Source organism: Lactuca virosa, chromosome 4 (assembly GCF_052849685.1).
Source record: "Lactuca virosa cultivar CGN04683 chromosome 4, Lactuca_virosa_CGN04683_v6, whole genome shotgun sequence".
In the NCBI taxonomy this organism is placed as follows: domain Eukaryota; kingdom Viridiplantae; phylum Streptophyta; class Magnoliopsida; order Asterales; family Asteraceae; genus Lactuca; species Lactuca virosa.
Window position 1 is genome coordinate 197,782,955 of NC_136429.1, and position 21,187 is coordinate 197,804,141.

Genomic DNA, 21,187 nt, shown 5'->3' on the forward strand with positions numbered 1-21,187 from the left:
AGCCTTAACTAACTAGTAAGTGGATATGTAATAGTATTCGCAAACTACTTAGGGAAGGATGGTAGGGACTCCTTGAGCAGCTGATGACGGAGAGGAGTTCAGAGAAGGCCCTAGGTCAAGCCTAGGATGAGATTAGCTTGGATAGCAGATTTGGTAGAAGTAACCTGGTGAAGTCAAAACAGTCCTTGAGGAAAGTACAGATAGATGTGGAAGGTAGTATGGGTCCGTACTACTGGAAGCAGAGGATCCGTACTCGAGTCAAGGGAGTCTGAGATGGAACCAAGGATCTGGAGAGCGTGCGAAACCTCTCGAGAGTATGTATGACCTTGACGTTTACATGTTTTATTTCAGAATGGTGGTTACGCATCATGGAGCGGGAGGTTCAGGGTTTGGATCCGGTTTTGGATCAGGCACGGGTGCGGGATCTGAGCAGGTTGATGACAGTTTACGCGAGTTCATCGCGTCTGAGATTACTAGAGGTATCCTTGAGTCGACCCCTATCATTTTCGGGTTGATCAAGGAGGGGATTATCGAGTTGATGGAGGAACGCATCCAGGCATTCAGGAGGGACTCGGCGTCCAGCCAGTCGGGTATGCGTACACTGTCCTTGAAGGACTTCAGGGGGAGTGGTGCACCAGACTTTCACGGGGTGAAGGACCCCATTGCTTCCAGGAGATGGATCGCAGACATTGAGTCTGCGCAGTTGATGCGCTTCTTCCCGGAGGGGTCGAAGGTCCGCTTTGCTGCAGGTTGTTTGAGGGATAGAGCTGGGGATTGGTGGGAGTCTGTCGGTGACTCACTGGGAGCCCCAGCCATCGAGGCTATGGCTTGGTCAGATGAGGTTTCTGTTGGGTTTTTGAGCATTCTAACACTCCTATGGTGTACATGCAACCCTATAAACCTTGGATCTATGTTTTCTCTATCATACATGCAAATAAGAACTTTCCAAGGCTTTAATCCTAACTAGCATATTATGAAGCACCTATACTACAAAGTTCTAGATAGATGACATACCTTTTGATGTAGCTTGATGTCTTCAAACTTTAAGAGCTTAGCCCCAATAGTGTGGAAGCCTCAAGTGGAATCACAAATCACCAAAACACCTTGGAAGACTTTAGAGAATATGGATACTTGGCTCACACTTATGAAATCGGTTATTGCCCTCTTTAGTGTATCCACAGTAGCCACTAGCCTAATTTCATGAACCATAAGACCCTTTATATAGTGTGGAGGATTAGGGTTAAACCCTAATACCCATGACCTTTCATTTCCTAGGATCCATGGGTTAAAGCTCCATGGACTATCCATGAAGACTTAGCCCAACCTAAATGAACTTGGCCCACTACACACATATATCTAAGAGTCCATATTTAATTAGTTCCTTTTGATCACTTAATTAATTATAAATTAATTCTTGATCAATACTAATTAAATAATATGATTATATATTAATATATTAGAACTTATAATATATTAATATAAATCATAAATATACTATTCTCAAAAGACTATCCATATAAATTGTGTCGGTGAAGTGCAACCCAAATGGACCATGCCGGGTCGGGTCAAGTACATACAAAATATAGTTATGGACTTAGACATTAATCCAACAGTCTCCCACTTGGATAAGTCTAAAACTATTATTGAGTATGACTTCAAAAACCAACTGGCAATCGTAGCTCTTAAAGCCGCTATCAAACTCTGATCCTGTCAACGAACTCTGACCTGTGTCAATGACTTGTCCATTAGATAAGGGATCATATATTCCTCCATTCTAGATATCATATGGACTGAGACATGGATTATAATCATTCTCTCTGTCAATTTGTTGTTTCCTGATTTCCGATTTATGATGACTGACTGATTGAACAAATCAAATCAGTCCAGGCTTGGCCAAGCACTCACATGTGTCATCATTAAATCATCGAGGGGACCACATATATCGCTTTTATCCCGAAGGTAAAAGGAATGGATAAACTTCGACTCATATGGCTTGTTCTACTACTTATTGAATCATACACAAAGGCAATTTTTATAACATCGATTTACCAATGCGGTTTCGTGCAATCAATGTACAACCAACTCATAGTAACAACTCATATCTCTAGGTTTGAAGAATATAAGATATTATCGTCTCATGATCACTCGTGATAAAATCCATGAAGTGATTTAAATGAGCGCGGGTTGAATCCAATACACAGAACTTATGAGCATTCATGAGTGTTGTAGCACAACTTTGTCCACCAACTTGGACCTTTACAAGCCAACCCATGATAGTCTTGATTCATATCTACTTCCAACATATGACCGACTGTGGATGGTTTGAATAACTTAGTCATTCCGGAAGAATAACCTAGTTATTATGGAAGTCAAAACATGCAAAGTGAAACACAAGAATAAATGAATCAAATATGGTATCAAACCCTATGAATATAAATAGACCACTTTTATTTATCACCATACTGATTACTCATTATTCATTGTTTCGGTTTTATCAACTTTATACCTGAATTAAAAACACTAGTTGTCCCATGCTCCAAGCATGTACACTATGTTTTTCTAAACAATAGCTTTGCCATACACCAAGTATGCACTCTATGTTTGTCTATGATCCTTTTCTTTGTGAACTAGATCACTTGAACATAATTTCAATGATTCTCTTTTCACACTCCCAAATCCTTGTCTTAAATGTAAGAATTCCAAACTCCTATCATTTATCGAAATCTGTTTAGATTTTAAACTTATATGCACTGTTCCTCTTGTAATGATTATGCAGAAAACCACAAAGACTTGGCAACAATCATTACAAAGTATTCCAATGGAGAGCAATTCCATGGAAACGATGTTTCAAATTCAAAGCGCATTGCTTTGAACATGCTTCTTGCATTAAGTTTCTTTAACCTTACACAGATTGCTTCCACCTATGAAGACAACTCTATATTCCCATTTTGACTACCACTTCTGAACAAGAGTTGCCTCTTTTCAGACTATGTCAATATGGTCCTTCCAATATTAACAGTATACTTCCAACTGTCCTTGAGCAACCAATCTTTGGTAAACCTTAGATTGTCCTCGACAATTGCTTAATCACTTTAGTCATATCCAATTCTAGACATTTTCCTCCTTAATGCCCTAAGGCATTTGGAAAATTCAGAAAGAATAAATATTATAGCACATGAAATCAATCTTGTACCCAAAGTAAATGGGACACGATTCATGATGTTTCACATAAAGACATGGTTCTAGACCAGTCTTTTGCCATAATAATTTTTTGTTTGCCATATTCTCAAAATTTGACTATGAAAAGGGATGTCGTAATCATAATCGAATTTTGAGAACGCAATATATAGAATTTTCTTAAGTTGAACCAATCCAACATGAAATTCATATATATATATATATATATATATATATATATATATATTCTTGACTAAAGGTGATTAAAATCTCAATATAAGCTCTTTAGAATGATTATAAACTCAAATTAAGCTTTTTAGAATTGAAATGAAGTATAATTTCCTCTCCCTTAATTATAGCAAAACAACTTTTTCAACCCCTGCAACCTCACGAATTGAAACTTTTGTTTTCTATAATTAACATTGCTAACTTGCAATACTTATCATAATTATCATGCTCCCACTAAAATGATGATTATTAGCATAACACTTATGCTCCCACTAGCTTTGACATGTATCCAGAAAACAGTTGGACCTCTAGAAGTCAATACTTTATTGACATTCTTACCAAAGTTCAGATTTCTGATACTAGATTGCTTTGATAAGACTTTATCAAAATCATACACCTTATCTTAGATAGATCACAGGTGCGTCTAAACAATTTCATAACTATGAAAAGGGATGCCGTAATCATAGTCTCAATTGTTTAGACCTTTTGCCATTTCTCATAAGACAATGTTAGTATGCCGGTTAACCACGCACGCTCCACTAACGACTTTGAGAACTGCAAATATCATAATTGCTATCTACTTAAAATCTACTTAGTGAAAGAATTTCCTCACCATCATTTTCATGAATCGGAGAGAAACCTTATGACACTTAGATTTTATGGTGTATGTGTTCTTATCCATGTGAATTTGTCAAACCATAATCACAAGACTAGGTTAGTGACAAATCCTAACTCATATGGATTGAACTTGTGTAATCTTAACTTTTTGCCACCTGGCAGCTCAAGGGCCTGCCATTGCTTCCAAGTAGCTATGCAAACAATTGAGAACATGTAGAACTCAAATGTATAGCCAACTTAACTGGAATGGGCACAGAAATGTCAACACGATAGGTTATAAACCTCTAGTTGTGTGCTAGTGATGAAATACAGGTTTTATTCTTGATTACTTCTTGAAACCCTTTCAGGAACTTTTAGACTCCCACTGTCTCCTTGACCTATAAGACTTTCTTGCCAAATATTCAAGAGATAGTGTGGATTCTAATCAAGACAAACACTTAACACAATTGGCCTAAGTTGGTCTCTGTTTTATCCAAAACATCACAACTTACCAAATTCAAATGTACAAGAGTAGAAAACCTTTTACTCTTACATTTCACTAGTGTTAATAAACCTTCTTTAAGATATGTCACTCAAGTTACATTTGTGGTGGGCTTGATCAGTGCACAGGAATGTGTACTCGATCCCTTAGTCCTTTACTTGACTCACACATCCATGTGAACAAGTAATTAGTCTTAATTTTCCAATGCTTGAAAGTTCTCATTCATCATACTATACAACTTGCATGATTCCAAGTTTCTATCCAACTGAAACTTGGGTGATGAGAATCTTTCCTTATTTGGAAAATTTAGACACATACCACAAATGAAAGAATCAAATTCATATTTCCACTCTTGCTATTAATGGAATCATATAAGCAACAAATTTTTTTCCTTTTCACAAATGCCATTGTAAGGATATTTTAAAAGAAATAAAATCAAAATTTTTTTCCTTTTATTTTAAAAACTTTGCGGAAAAATTATCCTTACAGTGCAAAAGCACATGAAAAACTTTGTTGTTATCTATTCCTAAGCAATATATCATAACTCCTAAGCAACAGCTCAAAATTCTGATCACATAACCATGCGATCGAGATCCATCTTCGCGATCAGAATCAGCATATACTTCCTTTAAGTTTCTTCACTTTTCTTTGATTCTTAAAACATCAACATGTGACCCAGTCACATCATGTAACAAGAATCTCAGAATAGAAACTTAACAGAGTTAGATAGTGGACTTTACCTGAAGTAGAGTCAATCTTCTTGACTTGAGCAACCTTATGATCTTTCAGGTAAATAGGCCGCTTCGCAATCAATGCCCCTTCCTTTGGCAAGAGAAACATAGGGACTCTTTGGGAATGGTACATGGGACTATCGCAGACTTAGCCTTTCTCTTTACCATTTGGTCAACCTAGTTGACTATGGTCAATCCCTTTACTTGGGAAGAGAAGGCTTTTCTAGATATCTGTTACCATTGTCAATGTCATTGGTAGTTTGGGAAGTTTATCTACTAATCAAATTTGCTCTCCCAGTGCTCCAAATTATTGCTGATTCAGCAGCACCAAGCAAATAGATAAGATCATTAAGGGTCATGTCATACTTTGTTTCATAGTAGTCCCAAAGGAATTCACTATGTGACTTAGAAAGTGATTGAACCACCAACTTTCTCAAGAGTTTGACACCCAACTCTCCCGGCTTGTCAATATGTGACTTCATCTCCAAGATGCGATCATACATAGACCTTGCTTGCCAATAGGGCTTGAGTGACCTTAAACTTGTGGGTTAGGGAGAATAGTTGGAGGAGGTGGAGGAAGTGAAGTTCCAAGAGATTTGGGAGGATCATAGATGTCTGAACCAGACATTTTTTTGGGAGATATTCAAGATAGTTGATCTAAAGTCCTTAATATAACACTCAATATGAAATATTAAGGCTAGGACCCAGCAAACTATTTTATAACTTGGAAAAGGGATGTCGTAATCCAAGCTATAAAATATTTGAAGGTAGGTGAATGACGATTCACCAATTTCCACCAAGATAAACGAAATGTATTATTAGGTTTTAATTGGTTTTGAAACTCCTAGATTCTTTTGAGATTCATTGAACTTTTCAAAGGCATGTTTCAATCTCGAGTGTGCCCTTCAGGTTTTGTGACTGGGATGCCGAGGATCACAAAACAAGGTGTGAATAACCATGCAAATATACTTGGTACCCTTAATATTTACCCCTCAATCGATGTGCCGGTTAACCACACACGCTCCACCGATACTATGATAAACATTAAGTTACCCTTTGCCTACCTTGTTAAATCAAGCTAGTGTGCCGGTTAACCACACATGCTCCACTAACTGACTTAAGCAAAGTGCAAAGTGTAATTTCATGGGTTAGCACCAAATTCACATTTTCCTAAGTAACTAAGATTGGGTATTATTAAGAGTTTAGTTACTTAGTATTTATCATTAATACTTTTAATGAAGGGAGAATTATAGTCCTTGTCCTACCCGTTCGGCTAACGACCCTCCACCGGTCAAGGAAGCGGTGGGTGAGAGTGGACACCCATTAAACTGCCATTTTATAGGCAGTAACCTTATACCCCCCTTATAGACCGGCTTCGTGAATGAGGCCTACTAATGGTAAGACGACTTTACTCTTATACATATATATAAATATTATTAACTTATAATATTATAAAGTATAAGGGTTGAATTTTAACTTTTAAAATTCTAAGGGCTTAACTTGGAATTAAAGTATTCATAAGTGAAAACTTTACAAATTCCAAAACTTGAGGGCAAGTTTTTGAAACTATTCAAAACTTTTCATTTCATAACTTATGAGTTTAATGGTTCATTAAAATGAAGACTCTTCATTTTTTATGTAACCTCTTATTCTTTAATAACACTTTTAAAGAAGTGACTCTTAAACATCCATAACTTGAGGACAAGTTATGGAGTCATAATACTATTTAATGAAAAAGACTCTTAATTTTTTTTATGTAACCTATGGCACTTTTATGAGTTTTAAGATTCATAAATGTGACCTTTTATGTAACTTGAGGACAAGTTACAAAAACACATTTTATGAACTACCTCTAGATTAATTAGGATTGAAAACAACTAAAACACAATTTTTTTTCCATTAATCTAAACTAACTCATAAATCAAGGAAACATAAAACTTTTGGTAATCCATTACTTATGGAGTTAAATGTTTGTTTTATGATGAAACTTTTCATGTTCCATAACTTACGAATAAGTTAAGGAATTCTTTAAAAAATTAACACCAAATTTTGTAACTCCATAAAAACTTTGAATCAATTTTTTTTTAAAACCTTTTCATATCCATAACTTATGGAGGTTTCAAAACATTTAAGATCACAACTTTAAAAAAAACTTTTGAGCTCCAAAATTTTATGACAAAATTTGTAACTCCTTAAAACATTTAGATCAAACTTTTAAAACTAATAAAATAATCATATCATTTTATCTTTTACTAAATTTGACCTAATTCAACTCATATAGCAAATGATTTAAATTTTACAAATAATTAGTTTTTCACAAAACAAGTAATTATCTTAAAATTTGACAAACTTCATGTTTTTTTTCTTTTTTTTTCAACTTTGAAAATCAAACATTTGCATGAATATAAAAGAAAACAACCCATGTCTCTAATACCACTGTTGGGTTTTTGAGCATTCTAACACTCCTATGGTGTACATGCAACCCTATAAACCTTGGATCTATGTTTTCTCTATCATACATGCAAATAAGAACTTTCCAAGGCTTTAATCCTAACTAGCATATTATGAAGCACCTATACTACAAAGTTCTAGATAGATGACATACCTTTTGATGTAGCTTGATGTCTTCAAACTTTAAGAGCTTAGCCCCAATAGTGTGGAAGCCTCAAGTGGAATCACAAATCACCAAAACACCTTGGAAGACTTTAGAGAATATGGATACTTGGCTCACACTTATGAAATCGGTTATTGCCCTCTTTAGTGTATCCACAGTAGCCACTAGCCTAATTTCATGAACCATAAGACCCTTTATATAGTGTGGAGGATTAGGGTTAAACCCTAATACCCATGACCTTTCATTTCCTAGGATCCATGGGTTAAAGCTCCATGGACTATCCATGAAGACTTAGCCCAACCTAAATGAACTTGGCCCACTACACACATATATCTAAGAGTCCATATTTAATTAGTTCCTTTTGATCACTTAATTAATTATAAATTAATTCTTGATCAATACTAATTAAATAATATGATTATATATTAATATATTAGAACTTATAATATATTAATATAAATCATAAATATACTATTCTCAAAAGACTATCCATATAAATTGTGTCGGTGAAGTGCAACCCAAATGGACCATGTCGGGTCGGGTCAAGTACATACCAAATATAGTTATGGACTTAGACATTAATCCAACAGTTTCGACTCATGATTGATTATGGTTTGGTATGGTAGATGGAGGCCAGAACCATGGGCTAGGCCTATGGCTGTTATGAAAGTGTTGTAAGACTATGGGGTAGCCATAACATACATAATATTGATATACTGTTGTGAAAGGGTTGTAAGTTTGTGATGGAATCGTAGCATTCACCAGGATGAGATAGACCATTGCAGAAGTGGTTGAAGGACTGTAGGAGGATCACAACACATGTATGGGCTAAGTCGAACCATTATTGTTGGTTGACCACTCCTTGTTGGGAATAAGGATTGTTGGAGCTGTGACGGTGTTTTAGGCTTGTATAGCCCTCTGGTGGGTGAGACCCGTGGGCGAGGCCCATTCGATTATGTATATTGGGTGAGACCCATAGGTGATGCTCGTTTAGTTATGATAGATTAAGTGAGATCTGTGGGCGAGGACCAGTTATCTATGATAGTATGGTTGAAATCCATGGGAAAGGCCTGATGAGTTAGGTTAACTTGGGTAAGCAAACCGCTCAGGCATTTGAGGATATGCATAGGGCAGGAAGTGATGGTCGTAAACCTCCGAACCAGTGATGGAATGATGATGAAATCAGGTTGATCTGCGAGCTTGAGCGTTCTAGCGGATTGGATAGCATCACGTTGATCGTGAAGCAGTAAGTGTGTGGCTCCTGAGGATGGAACCCGATTGTAATTGGCTTAGTTAAGGTGTTAGATCACGATTGGAGTAGGGAGACTCTATGATCAACGGACCGAATTCATGTGGTAGGTAGGCTAGGGTAGCCTTTATCAGTTAGACTCTTCGATGGAGTATCGTGGTGTGACCAGGCGTGAGATTGTCAATCTTAGTGGACGGTTAGGGATTCTGCATCCCAGCCTAGTAGAAGGCCACCATGGAATCAGAAGATATCGAATATAATGAATATGCGAATCCTTGGATATTGGGATGTGAGTTATGTATTTGTTGACACTTAGGGGTGAGACTCGCGATGGAGTCACCCTTGTTTTCAAATGAAAGGTCTTTTCGGTAGCATTGAATGGTTAGGGATTCTATTTTCCAGCGGTATTAGCAAGATAATTCAGGGTCGGAAGGGTTTCTTTCGGCTGGGTTGTGAAGTGTATTCGTATTGGCTGTGTTTCAGAATGGTTTTATATGTTGGGAAGTCAGACAAGGTATTGGATTTCAGGATTTTGGGCAGAGTAATGATGGTTATTCTTCAGTGGTTAAAGTTAGTAGGGCAAGGATTCGTTCATCGTCAAGGTATGTAAATCCTGCTAAGGTTGGGTTCGATTGTAGTTTTGGAAGGTCGTTGTATGTATGAGTCGACTTCTCAGTCCATATCGGGGTTATGTAAGAATTGTCCAAATTGTCTGGCATATCTGGAAGGTAGTAAGGAGTGATTTCGAGGATGAAATCTAATTTAAGTGAGGGAGAGTTGTAACACCCATTTTCTAGGATGGATCAATTTAGGGTTTCAAGGAGTCAAAAGGTCGATTTTGGAAGAAATGGAATCTCACGACGTGACCTTTGAGTGATCACGACGTGACATGGGTTTATATGAAAATTTTGTTCGAGACTGATCTCACGATGTGAGGCGTAGAGGCTCAAACCCATGATCATTTAGGATTTTCTTCGTATTTAAGCCCCTCCAAAACCATTTTAGGGTTCATTATCCACCTCCAAACCCCCTTTCACCTTAGAAACCCTAGCCTTCATTACTTGATTGATTATTGGCCTTGTTGGAACATTTATTGGTTTGAAGAAGAATAATAAGAAGGTGATCTTTTGGTTAGGCTTGCAAGGAATCATCATCATCACCTCACATTGTTTTATGGATCCTTGTAAGTGTCAAAGCTTCCTTCTTTTTTGGTTGTTTGTGGCTAGATCTAAGTTTTATCGCACTTTCCTCCTTGATTGAGCAAGTTTGAATGAATGAAAACCATAAAGTTGGCAACTTTATGGGTTATAAGGGTCTTTAGAGTGTCATGATCATCTAGTGTACCTGAAACCATGAAATCAAACTGTAAGCCAAAGCTTAGTGAGTTTCCCCCAAAAATATCCCACACAGCAAAATACATACAATGCACACGAACAAGGCCTACAACACAAGGCTGAACCGCCACCAAGCCTACAACTTAAAGTTGGACCACTCCCGAGCCTACTTCATAAACTGGACCGCTCTTTTGGGCCTATAATATCAATTGGACCGCCCGAGTATATTGGCCTTCAGCACAAAGCATGACCGCCTCAACCCAACCATAATATGTCGACATATGTAACAGATAACATATAACCAGCAAGTACATGTAATCATACAAATCTCCTAATCTAACAAATCACTATATCATATCATCATTCTATATACCAGGATACATAACACAACCTAGTGGGTTGGCATTGGTGCCTTCGACCCACGAGTATAGTGAGGAAAACTCACCTCAAAGCCCAAAAGATAGTTAAATTAATCACTGCTCCAAATATTTGCTCTACAGGTCACCTATACATCAAATAGGGTCCAATTCTCAATCGACTACTCAAAATACCCTAAAAGACCTAAAGTCAAACTTGGTCAAAGTCAACGGTCAACGGTCAAAAAGTCAAAGGTCAATATCATCCAGATTACGCCTTGCGTACATGAGGGCGTAGAGCACCAAGTGGCTTTTATGGTACAAAACAAGGATACGCACTGCGTAGCCATATTTACGCCATGTATACCACGCTGATGTGCAATTTTCTCATTTAGTTCTTAATACAGAGGATTACACCACCAAACTTCCATATCTAAGCTAGATGTACGCCTTAATGGATAAAGTCTCTGACTTTATCCATTTTCATGCGTACCAAGGGTACAAACTCACAATCTAAGTCCAAAAGGCCATTTAATAGCTCAAAACACATGCATGGATGGATGAGAGTGACCAAGCTCTTATTTTTATGGCTTAACAACCCTAAAAATGTATGGAAAAGACTCTTCAATGGTTAAGAGTAGCTTTTACTCATGAACACCATGGTTATGGGAACAAAAGCATGAAAACCTAAATCTAAAATAAATCTATCATAACAACTCATCAAGGTGGAGACTTTATACCTCCTGGAGATTGATGAGGGAAAGGAACTTCCAGATCCAAAGCTGATTCAAGCTTCTAAGCAACTCCACTACCTTCTTCTTTCTTCAAAAAGCACACAAGAACACTCTTAAGCTTACAAATACACCAAAATGGAATTAGGGTTTCAAAGGGGAAGTTTGGGAAGATGGAGGCTGATGATGGAAAGGCCTCAAGGAGATTAGAGCCTTTAAATAAGGCTCAAAACCCCAAAATTAGGGTTTTGGTTCTGGGTTGCTACACACTGCGTAGCTTGATCTACGCAGGGTGTAGCTCATTAAGTCCCCACATAATGTTTCCGTCCTATGCGCTGCATAGGATGCTGCATTACGCCATGCATAATGACCAAAACTCCAAAATTACACTTTTAAATAAGGAAAGAAGTTTACCTGAAGGACCGAGTGTTATAGAATCCTTGAGGTTTCAGGTTTAACCAACCTGAACCAAGATTTCACAAAGTCTAGTTTGTGATTCTAGTCATTCTTCCCGTGATTGGATGAAACTCTTCTTAACTTGGTTACAGTTCTAAAAGTTCTTTGATTAGCACAATCCTGGTCCTAATTCCAATTGACTCTATTTTAATTTTTGCTAAGTTGAAGGTTGGATCAGTGATTGCTAAATGGCTGCAAAACGAAATGGCGCGTTTCATTCTATGGAAGTTCGAAATTCAAAAATGGCGTGTATTTTAAATAGAAGATTCCATCACCAACAATTATCTTTAGCCAATATTTTTGGTTACAATGACGGTGAGTTGGCAAAATGTTATTGGACCTATTTTCCATGATGATTGGTAGGGGAATTTTTGATGACATATGTCGTGACGGGTCTTAATTACGTGAACGGCGGTTTTTCTCTCACCACTTATGTTAAACGGTTCAAATTCAAAATTAAACCGTTTGAGTTTCTAAAACCCTATTTAAACTCACGACGGTCTACAATTAACACTTTACGCTTCCAGAATATTCAAAGGCTTTTGAACAATTTTTCAAATTTTCGAAGCTTTTCTGTAGTGTTTCTTCTCTATGGTGACTTCTATAAATGTTTCGTTCATGGATCAATCTGCTACTTCCATTATGTTGTCTATCAAACCGTATCTGAATTTTGTCGTTGATCTTGAAGCGTCGGAGTGCAACAAGACGATTCAACCTTTGATTGAATGTCTAAATCATTCATCATTGAAGAAGGCTTTGATGCTATTTGAGAATATATATATATATATATATATATATATATATATATATATATATATATATAGAGAGAGAGAGAGAGACTCAGTTTTAAGGTTTTTTATTTTATTTTTCGTTTTTTCAAAAGTTTTCGTTTTTTTTTCTTTTGTTTTTTAATGTCTTTACTTCATATTTGAAGTTACTAATGTTTTATTGTTTTTTTTTTGTTTTTTTTTGTTTGATCTTTTTATGTTTTTAACTAAATAACAGTTCTACTTTTTTAATATTTAGCAATTATTAAAATTTTAAATACAAAACATATTAACCATCATACTATTTTTGAATCATATTATTTTTGAATCATAAAATTTTGAAACAAATTATTTTTAATCATAATATTTTGGATAATATTATTTTTGAATAATACGATTATAAGTCAATAGTATATCCATTTAAATAAAGTTTTTGTTCAAAAATAAATTTTAGATTATTATATATTTGAATCATAAAAGATATAATTAAGGATCTTAAAATATTTGAGTCAAAATATTTTTAGATCATAACAAATTAAGGATCATAAACATATTGATCTTTTTTTGAATCATGGAAATTTTAAATTATCTCATTTTGGATCATATTATATATTTTTTTTTTTTTAAACTTGTAATCTTTTAAAATAAAGTTTAGTATCTAAACAACCTTATTTTTTTAAAATTTATTTTCATAAATTTCATAATATATGATATATAATAAACCTTTAAAAGGAATTTTAATTTGGAGATCAAAAATTTTCACGTCTTATTTTTTAGTAAAAAGTTAGAATCATTTAAACAAAACGATCGTATATTTAATACTAATAGTTTTGAAAACTTTCTTTTATAAACTCACTAAAATAGTATTACGAAGAACTCTATCATTTGTTTTATTGAATTTAGATAAAAAAAATCCGTTATATCTTATAAAAACTAAATATTCCTTAAATGTAAAATATGAATACTTCAAAAACTTATTTTTGAAAAATTCTTTTTACAAAGGCACTAGTGAGTAGAAATATATCTTAAATTTTTATTATTGTTGTAGATTTTTTTCTAGCTTTTTTTTATAATTTCTTTTCAATTTTAATGATTATGCTCATTTTATAGAGAATTAAATTTTAAAAACTTTGATTTTTTAGATTTCTTTTTCAAAGAAAAAAATGTATGACAAAAATACTAAATCGGTGAAAAAAAATAGAGTCTCAATGAATAAGAATAAGACACATGGCTTGTGAGAGTAGAGGCGCGTGAGTCTTTGGTAGAAAGTGTATTTTTTGGAAACGACAAACGAATTAAGTGAAAGCCTTCTCTCTATATTTCAACGAGCACCCCGAGTTCGAGCTCTTTTACAAGGCAAATCCAGACCCATAGGGTTTTTCAGGAAAAAATTTACCACATGTGGCACCACAAGATGTAGTTTAAGGGAATCAAACTCCCAACCTTACGCCCCACATGAGTATAAAACCCAGTACATCAACCCAGCTATGCTGGACATCAAAGCGTATGTTTAGAGCAATTGTCAATTTTACCCTCCAGTTTTTCATATTCCTTCCTTCAGGTTTTTCTATATTTACAGAAACAACACAAAATTATTAAAAGGTTACATTTATTTCACATTAAATTTCAACCATTCATTTTTAAGAATAAGAGGCTAAGATTCTTCCTCCCAGACATCACCATTTTTCGAGTCCTCACCCGAACCAACTTTTATATATATATATATATATATATATATATATATATATATATATATATATATATATATATATATATATATATATATAATTCTGCTATGAATTTTATAAATATTGTCTTATGTCATTATTCAACAATAAATATATGACTAATCATACTTTAATAGTCACACTAGAATTTCTACAAATAAAATATACGAATAATCATACGTTAATATTCACATTAGAATTTACGGTAATACTATGCATTAACAAAATTTATAGTATAATTATAACATAAAAGTAGTGTCTTTACGTCTTCATTTTATTTACTATATATATATATATATATATATATATATATATATATATATATATATATATAGAGAGAGAGAGAGAGAGAGAGACGCACACACACATTTGAGTCCAAAATGGAGTATTTCTTCCTAAATCTAACAACGAGCTAAAAAATTTAGAAAAGACAAAGTAGATTTGGATACTAAATCATAAAAGTATGTTATTTACTTTAAAAATCAGTGAGTTTTTGGTGCAAATGAAAGAAATATACACTTTGGGGTTGTTTGGCAAATGAACTTATTATCGGTTTCACACCGCTATAAGTTAAAAATATGTTTCGATAAATACAGCTTATAGCGGTGACAAACCGTTAATAAATTATTTTTTCGTAAGTTAATTTCATCTAACTTATTAGCTTATAAGCTAATAAGCTAATACGTTATAAACTAAAAAGGTCTATATAAGTTTACTCCCTCTAATTTGTTAGCTTATAAGCTAATAGCCTAACAAGTCATAAGTTTTTTTTTTTTTTTTTTTTTTTTTTTTTTTTTTTGCCAAACACCACCATTATATATTATATATGATCGTTTTCCTAAAAAGGTCTATTTCGGAATTTGTTTCTTTGTCATTTGTGTAATACCAAATTGTGTGGTCAATTGCCTTTATTTCTAATAATCATGTGGTCATTTGTGATCACCCCCCCCCCCCCCCCCCCCCAAAACAAAATCCATGTAATGGTAATCTAATCCGAATTATGTTTCCATAATAGTGGTGCATAACTGCATACTGTTTAACACAATCATTAATTCATTGAAGTTACTTTAATTAGCATTATATAAGACTAAATCTATTAGAGTTGTTTAACAAACCATAAAACATATTCCAATTAAAGAAAAAAATCCTTGGTCCTTTGGTGCATCTATAGGAGATGAGGCCAGTTTGCCCCCTACCCACCATGCATCTGCATTTGCATAGTTCAGAGATGATATTTTCAGTAGTGGTTGTTGCAATGTTGCTTCATTTGGCCCCACTCCATTTTCTTTGGATCTTGATAAATTTAAGATTGCGATAAGGACATCATTTCAAAGATCTGCATAGATTCATTCTTCACAAGGATAAACCTTAATACTTAATACTTAAAATACTTTTATGCAAATTTACATATACCTACTACTCATGGTAGCTTAGATACAAAGATTGACTAATCTAAAACATATCCATAATACAATGGTAAAAATAAATAAAAAATAAGGTAAAACAAGAAACCGTATGTGAAATGACAGACACACCCATCACAGCTACCAAACAAGATCAATCACTGCTGATAACGATCCAAGTTTCAATACTATAACCCAAAAAATAATGAGAAAAACAGGAGAGAAAAATTCGTATTTGGCATCATTTGAGTCGCGAATTATTTGTAAAGACAGGTTTGTCACCTTACACTAGCAGCAACATGTGCCCGCATCTTCAAATTTCAAATCAACCCTTCATTTCTGTGTTTTTGACTTTTTTTCCCCTTAATTAGCTCACTTGTTCACCAATTAGGTCAAGTCCCACAAGGAGAAAAGACACTCCCTGAAACAGCAGAAAGTAAAAGTGCACACCATGAGCTGACAACAAGCTCCTCAAAGCTGCAGTCAGCAACAAGAAAGCAAGCGCAAGCTCTTTCTTGTATATCTTGTTTGTTTTCTTCTTTTTAGGTGCAGATTCTTGATGTTCTTTCAGTTTGATTAGCTCTGAGAGACCACTGTCAGAAGCTCCTCGATGTGATTGTTGAAGATTCATGGCGGGAAGAGACTCCCTCTCTGCTGCTGCTAATAAATCTGGCTCAGAGGCTCGACCTGCTTTCTTAGTGACAACCCATTCGTATGAGCTACCTAACTGGAATAATCCAGATACCATGGCGTTGAATTTAGTCACAGACATTGTGTTTTCGAATAGAAGGTAAGGGGCAATAAAGGGAAAAGATTTTGGAGCTGGAAGAATGCTTAAGAATGACATGAACACAGGTACGTAGCAGATAACCCAAGCTGGAAGCTCGGCTTCTGGAACAAACATGGTTAATGGAAGAATAATGCAAAATAATGTAAAAGAATAGAACGGAAGAATAAGCTTCCTCAAGAGAAAAAACAGTAGTATCAGGTTCGCTTTCTTCCAAATTGATATCTGCAACATCATCGAAACAACTTTAATTAAACAATTATAAGAGAATTAAAGGGTTAAAACTTGAAATTGAAACTAATTAATTACCTTGGAAGTAATTATGGATGGAAGACACACACGAAAGAGTTGCATAGGACCAGAGTGCCATCGGTATTGTTGTTTCTTGTAAGCTTCGTATGATTCAGGAACTTCACAGAGGACCTAATTTTGTATATTGAAATAAAAAAAAAAATAAGTTGATTGGAAATTAAATAAAAGGGTTGTTATCTATCTTAAAGAAGTAAGAAGAAAAGTAGATAGATGAATAATGAATGATGAATGATGAATGATGATGACCTTGACATCATTAAGATAGATGAATTTCCAGCCATGGAGATGGGCGCGAACAGCTATGTCCATATCTTCTACAGTTGTGCGTTCAAGCCAACCTCCTGATTCCTCGAGTGCTTTAATTCTCCAAACTCCAGCTGTTCCATTGAATCCAAAGAAATTAAGAAACACCCCATTCACTTGCTGTTCCACTTCAAAATGGAAACATAAATTTATGTCTTGTAGTCGTGTTAGTAAATTTTCATCTTTGTTCACAAATCCCCATCTCGCTTGAACTAACCCTAGCTCTGGATTCTCCTGAAACAGATTCAAGAATGTTACCCTAAAATTTACACTAATTCAAGTAGACCCGAGTAAGGATTCATGAGTAAAATACATTGAAATGGGGAACTGTGAGCTTGAGGTAATCCGAGTTTGGTTGAAAATCAGCGTCGAATATGGCAACGAACTCGTAATCTTTGACATAATCACAACTCATGGCAGATTTTAAGTTCCCAGCTTTATAACCAGTTCTGATTAGTCGGTGTCTGTATACGATATTGACACCCTTCTGCATCCACTTCGACACTTCCCCCTTAATCAACCACTGAATACTCTCGTCGTCAGAATCATCAAGAACTTGAATCAACAGTCGATCTTTAGGCCAATCAAGTTGACACACTGCTGAGATTGATTGTTCGTATACCTATGAAAAAAAAAAGCAGATGTCAATTGTCATCGAATGATAATATGAAATGAAGAAAGTACAGATAGTTAGCGAACTTACCTCTCTCTCATTACACATTGGAATCTGAACAAGAACCATAGGGTAGATGTATTTAGAGGGTTCGTTATCGTTGGAATTAAACGGATCTCCGTTGATTCTTGGTTTGATGTTCTTGTATTTGATCCAGAAGCAACCTAGACAAAGTATCATTCTGTCTAGAGATTGAATCAAGAAGAGAACAACACAGAAATTAGAGAAAGATAGAATGAGAGGAGCAATGTAGTCAGCTCGAAAACCCAACCAAGAAACATAAATCAAATGCAACCAACTCCTTATCTCCAAAGTTTGTGGGATGTGCAGATTATGTTCTTGGAAATACGGCCATCTCATGTAATGAGCAATCACTTCAAAACCTAAGAACGCCATAGCTGTCATTAACAAGCACAGAATGAATCCAAACAGAAACTTTCCTTTTCCAGATTTCTCCTCATTCTCATTCTCACTCTCCATCGCCACTCCATTTCTTAAGAAAAGCCGTTTCTTGATGGCGCCAAGTAATGCCCATAGGATATGACCTAACCAAGCAAGACAACCGACAGCTCGATTTGCTTTCAGAATCAAAACCCATGTGAACTGTTTAGCGTTTTTCACTCTATCCTTGTCTATAGGCCTAAATGCTGAATCAGGTCCATCGATTTCCACTACAGAGTAGTTAACATTCTCCATTGTTACAATCACCGGAGTTCCCTTCCGTGTATCCTTACCCCACCACCGGAAAAACTCCCCTTTTGGTGCCATAAGAAATTAAGAACTCAAAAGGCTAAAAACGACGAACAGAGAGGTCAAGATGAGCAAGAAATCATCAAAATTCAAAAGTCAAACGAGAAGATGAAGATGAACTAGACAAAAAAGAAAGTTGTTAAACTTGTGAACAGAGCAAAAGAGATCGACTGTTAAAGAGACAAAGGAAACCCATTTTCAAGACTTGCATTTGCAACAAATTTGGCAAAGTGAAAAGATTTGAAGGAGAGAAAGGTTTGAGGGAATTCTTGTTTGTTCACACAAAAGAGAAGCCTACAATCTCAAGTGAAGGAAAAGGAAAAGGAAAAGGAATGCTGCCCTTCTAAAAGCCCTAACCATAAAGCATATTCTAAAAAATAATCCAACCACCCACCTACGAGTTTAAAGAAGACTAAAGAGGCTAATGGCTAAACCCCTCTTCTTTTAGCTTCCAAATGTATTTCAAATTTTCCATGGTGGTAACTGGTAAAGGCTAAAGATTAATATGATGGATGGATAATGTAGATTCTCATATGGAAAAAAAAAAGCAGAAAAGAACAAGTAAAAAGTGTCACCAGAAGGAATTAAAAACTCAGTGTTAAAGTTTTAATTGTAACCATTTAGACGTTAATGGCAGAAACACCATGTGAGAAAAGAATTTGGAAAGAGAAAGCGAAAGAGAAACCTCAAATGTATTAGAAAAATCAATCAGGGTTTTGGAAGATGCCCTTGAAATGACACACCATTAGCTCACGTATAATGGACCCAAAAGATTAAGATTCTTTTTTAATTTTTTCCTACGTGTTTTTTAAATATTTCTCTATAAAATTAAGACAATTCCTTTATAATAACTCTATGTTAATGTTAATAATACCAAATTTGGTTCCCTTGGTTAAAATGTAAGGACAACTTTTTGTATTTTTCTATTCTCTATTTTGTAGGATAGTTCATATATTTAAAAATTTTGAAAAAAATGAGCAGGTATTAAAATCATAATGAAAACAAAAGTAGTGAATATATTCATAATTAATATATAAAAAGACGATTTTCGTAATTAAAAGTTGTTTGATATGTCTCGTACTAAGTTTGGTAAAGGTTGGATTCGATCAAATTAAGACTGTTTGATACCACATTTAAAAACTTTTAACTTTATCTTGACTCTTCTAAAACGTTTTTTAATAGGTGAGATTCACGATTGAATCTTACTCATATTCAATCGGTAATTAATAGTCCCTAAAAAATACATAACATTTTGCACCATAAATGTCTCAATTATTGGACTACATTTGTAATAAAAACGAAGGTATAGTATAGACGATATTGATTAGTTTCACTATTAATAGATATCTTTTTTAATAAACATATTATAGTTCAATACATATCGATTGAAGGCAAACGGGCAACAAGCTGCGCCGCTAGCCTTTTCTGGATGACAAAACCAATTCTTTTGAAAACTACATTTGTGGATCTAGGAGATATGACATTAGAATGCATGACCCGTTGGACTCTACTAAGGAGCTCCACCGCCTCTGGTGCGAGAAAACCAAATGTATCGAATGCAAAATGAACAAACACATGTTGATTTTCTATGCAGCATTCTCGTGCTTTACCACTTTGCACGCAGCGGCTTTCACTATTTAAAAATGAAAAAACTTGTAATTGAAGTCAAAATAAAAACATAACAATTTACATCATTAATTGTCTCAATTATTTGTAGGTAGCGTTTAAAGAACTATGGTTCGATGGCAAAAGAAATACATTAAATAGGAATAGGTGGTGCTGTTAAAACTGATAATTGTCGAATATCATGCAATATGCTTTGTTTGGCAACATTTAATTTAGAGTACATTTGAGTAGTTATTCATTTATCATTAATTAATGTTACAAAAAAACAGTTGAAACCATGGTAAACATCAAACTTATTCATATTAAATACATCTGAAATAAGTCATGTTGTTTTCAGAAAATACGAAAGAAAAGCAAATAGCGGTATATATATATAAAAGACTTGATGTATTATAGGTATCTATTTGTATAAAATTGTTAAAGAATGTAGTTTTTATTTTTATATATAATTAGATATAAGAGAAAAAGCATATTCCTTGCGGGTGTTGACTGCAACGCGACCTGACAATGCCAACCATAGTGAATGATGCTTTGCTTTGATTTCGATCTTTACTCTTCTTGTTTTTGTTTCTTTCTTTCTTAACAAAAAAATGACATTTAATTTATATTTATACAAACACACGTAAGTCGATGGCCATGGAACCCATTTCCTCATGAAGTTTTTTGTCTCAAAATAAGAGTTTCTAATTTTAAACTTTAGGTAATTAGAAGTTCGTCAAAAATTTAGATATCAAAATAGAGTTATTCTAAAAATATATTAATTTTTTATATCCGGCAGATAACTTTCGTTTTCTTAAATTAACAAAATAACCATACGATCTGCATAAACAACTATAGTAAGCGTAAGACAAAATGTTTCACATA

The 21,187-nt window shown here is 34.6% G+C and overlaps 1 protein-coding gene across 1 annotated transcript; it reads right to left on the bottom strand.

The window, feature by feature from the left end:
• Window positions 1-15,831: 15,831 nt before the first annotated feature.
• Window positions 15,832-19,247, bottom strand: LOC145107894 (putative xyloglucan glycosyltransferase 5). Its single transcript, XM_079044853.1, has 5 exons — window positions 17,978-19,247; window positions 17,588-17,896; window positions 17,218-17,508; window positions 16,969-17,082; window positions 15,832-16,884 (listed from the first exon to the last, which is right to left on the bottom strand). Exons 1-5 carry the CDS (start codon window positions 18,713-18,715, stop codon window positions 16,240-16,242), a joined length of 2,097 nt encoding a protein of 698 aa, XP_078900979.1. The 5' UTR covers window positions 18,716-19,247; the 3' UTR covers window positions 15,832-16,239.
• Window positions 19,248-21,187: the final 1,940 nt, after the last annotated feature.

Excerpts from the sequence above, each read along its gene's own strand:
- LOC145107894 (XM_079044853.1), bottom strand. The coding sequence starts at position 18,715 with ATGGCACCAAAAGGGGAGTTTTTCCGGTGGTGGGGTAAGGATACACGG. Across the intron at positions 17,083-17,217 it reads TCTATCTTAATGATGTCAAG|GTCCTCTGTGAAGTTCCTGA; the intron begins GTCATCATCATT and ends ATACAAAATTAG. Across the intron at positions 16,885-16,968 it reads CATCCATAATTACTTCCAAG|ATATCAATTTGGAAGAAAGC; the intron begins GTAATTAATTAG and ends ATGATGTTGCAG.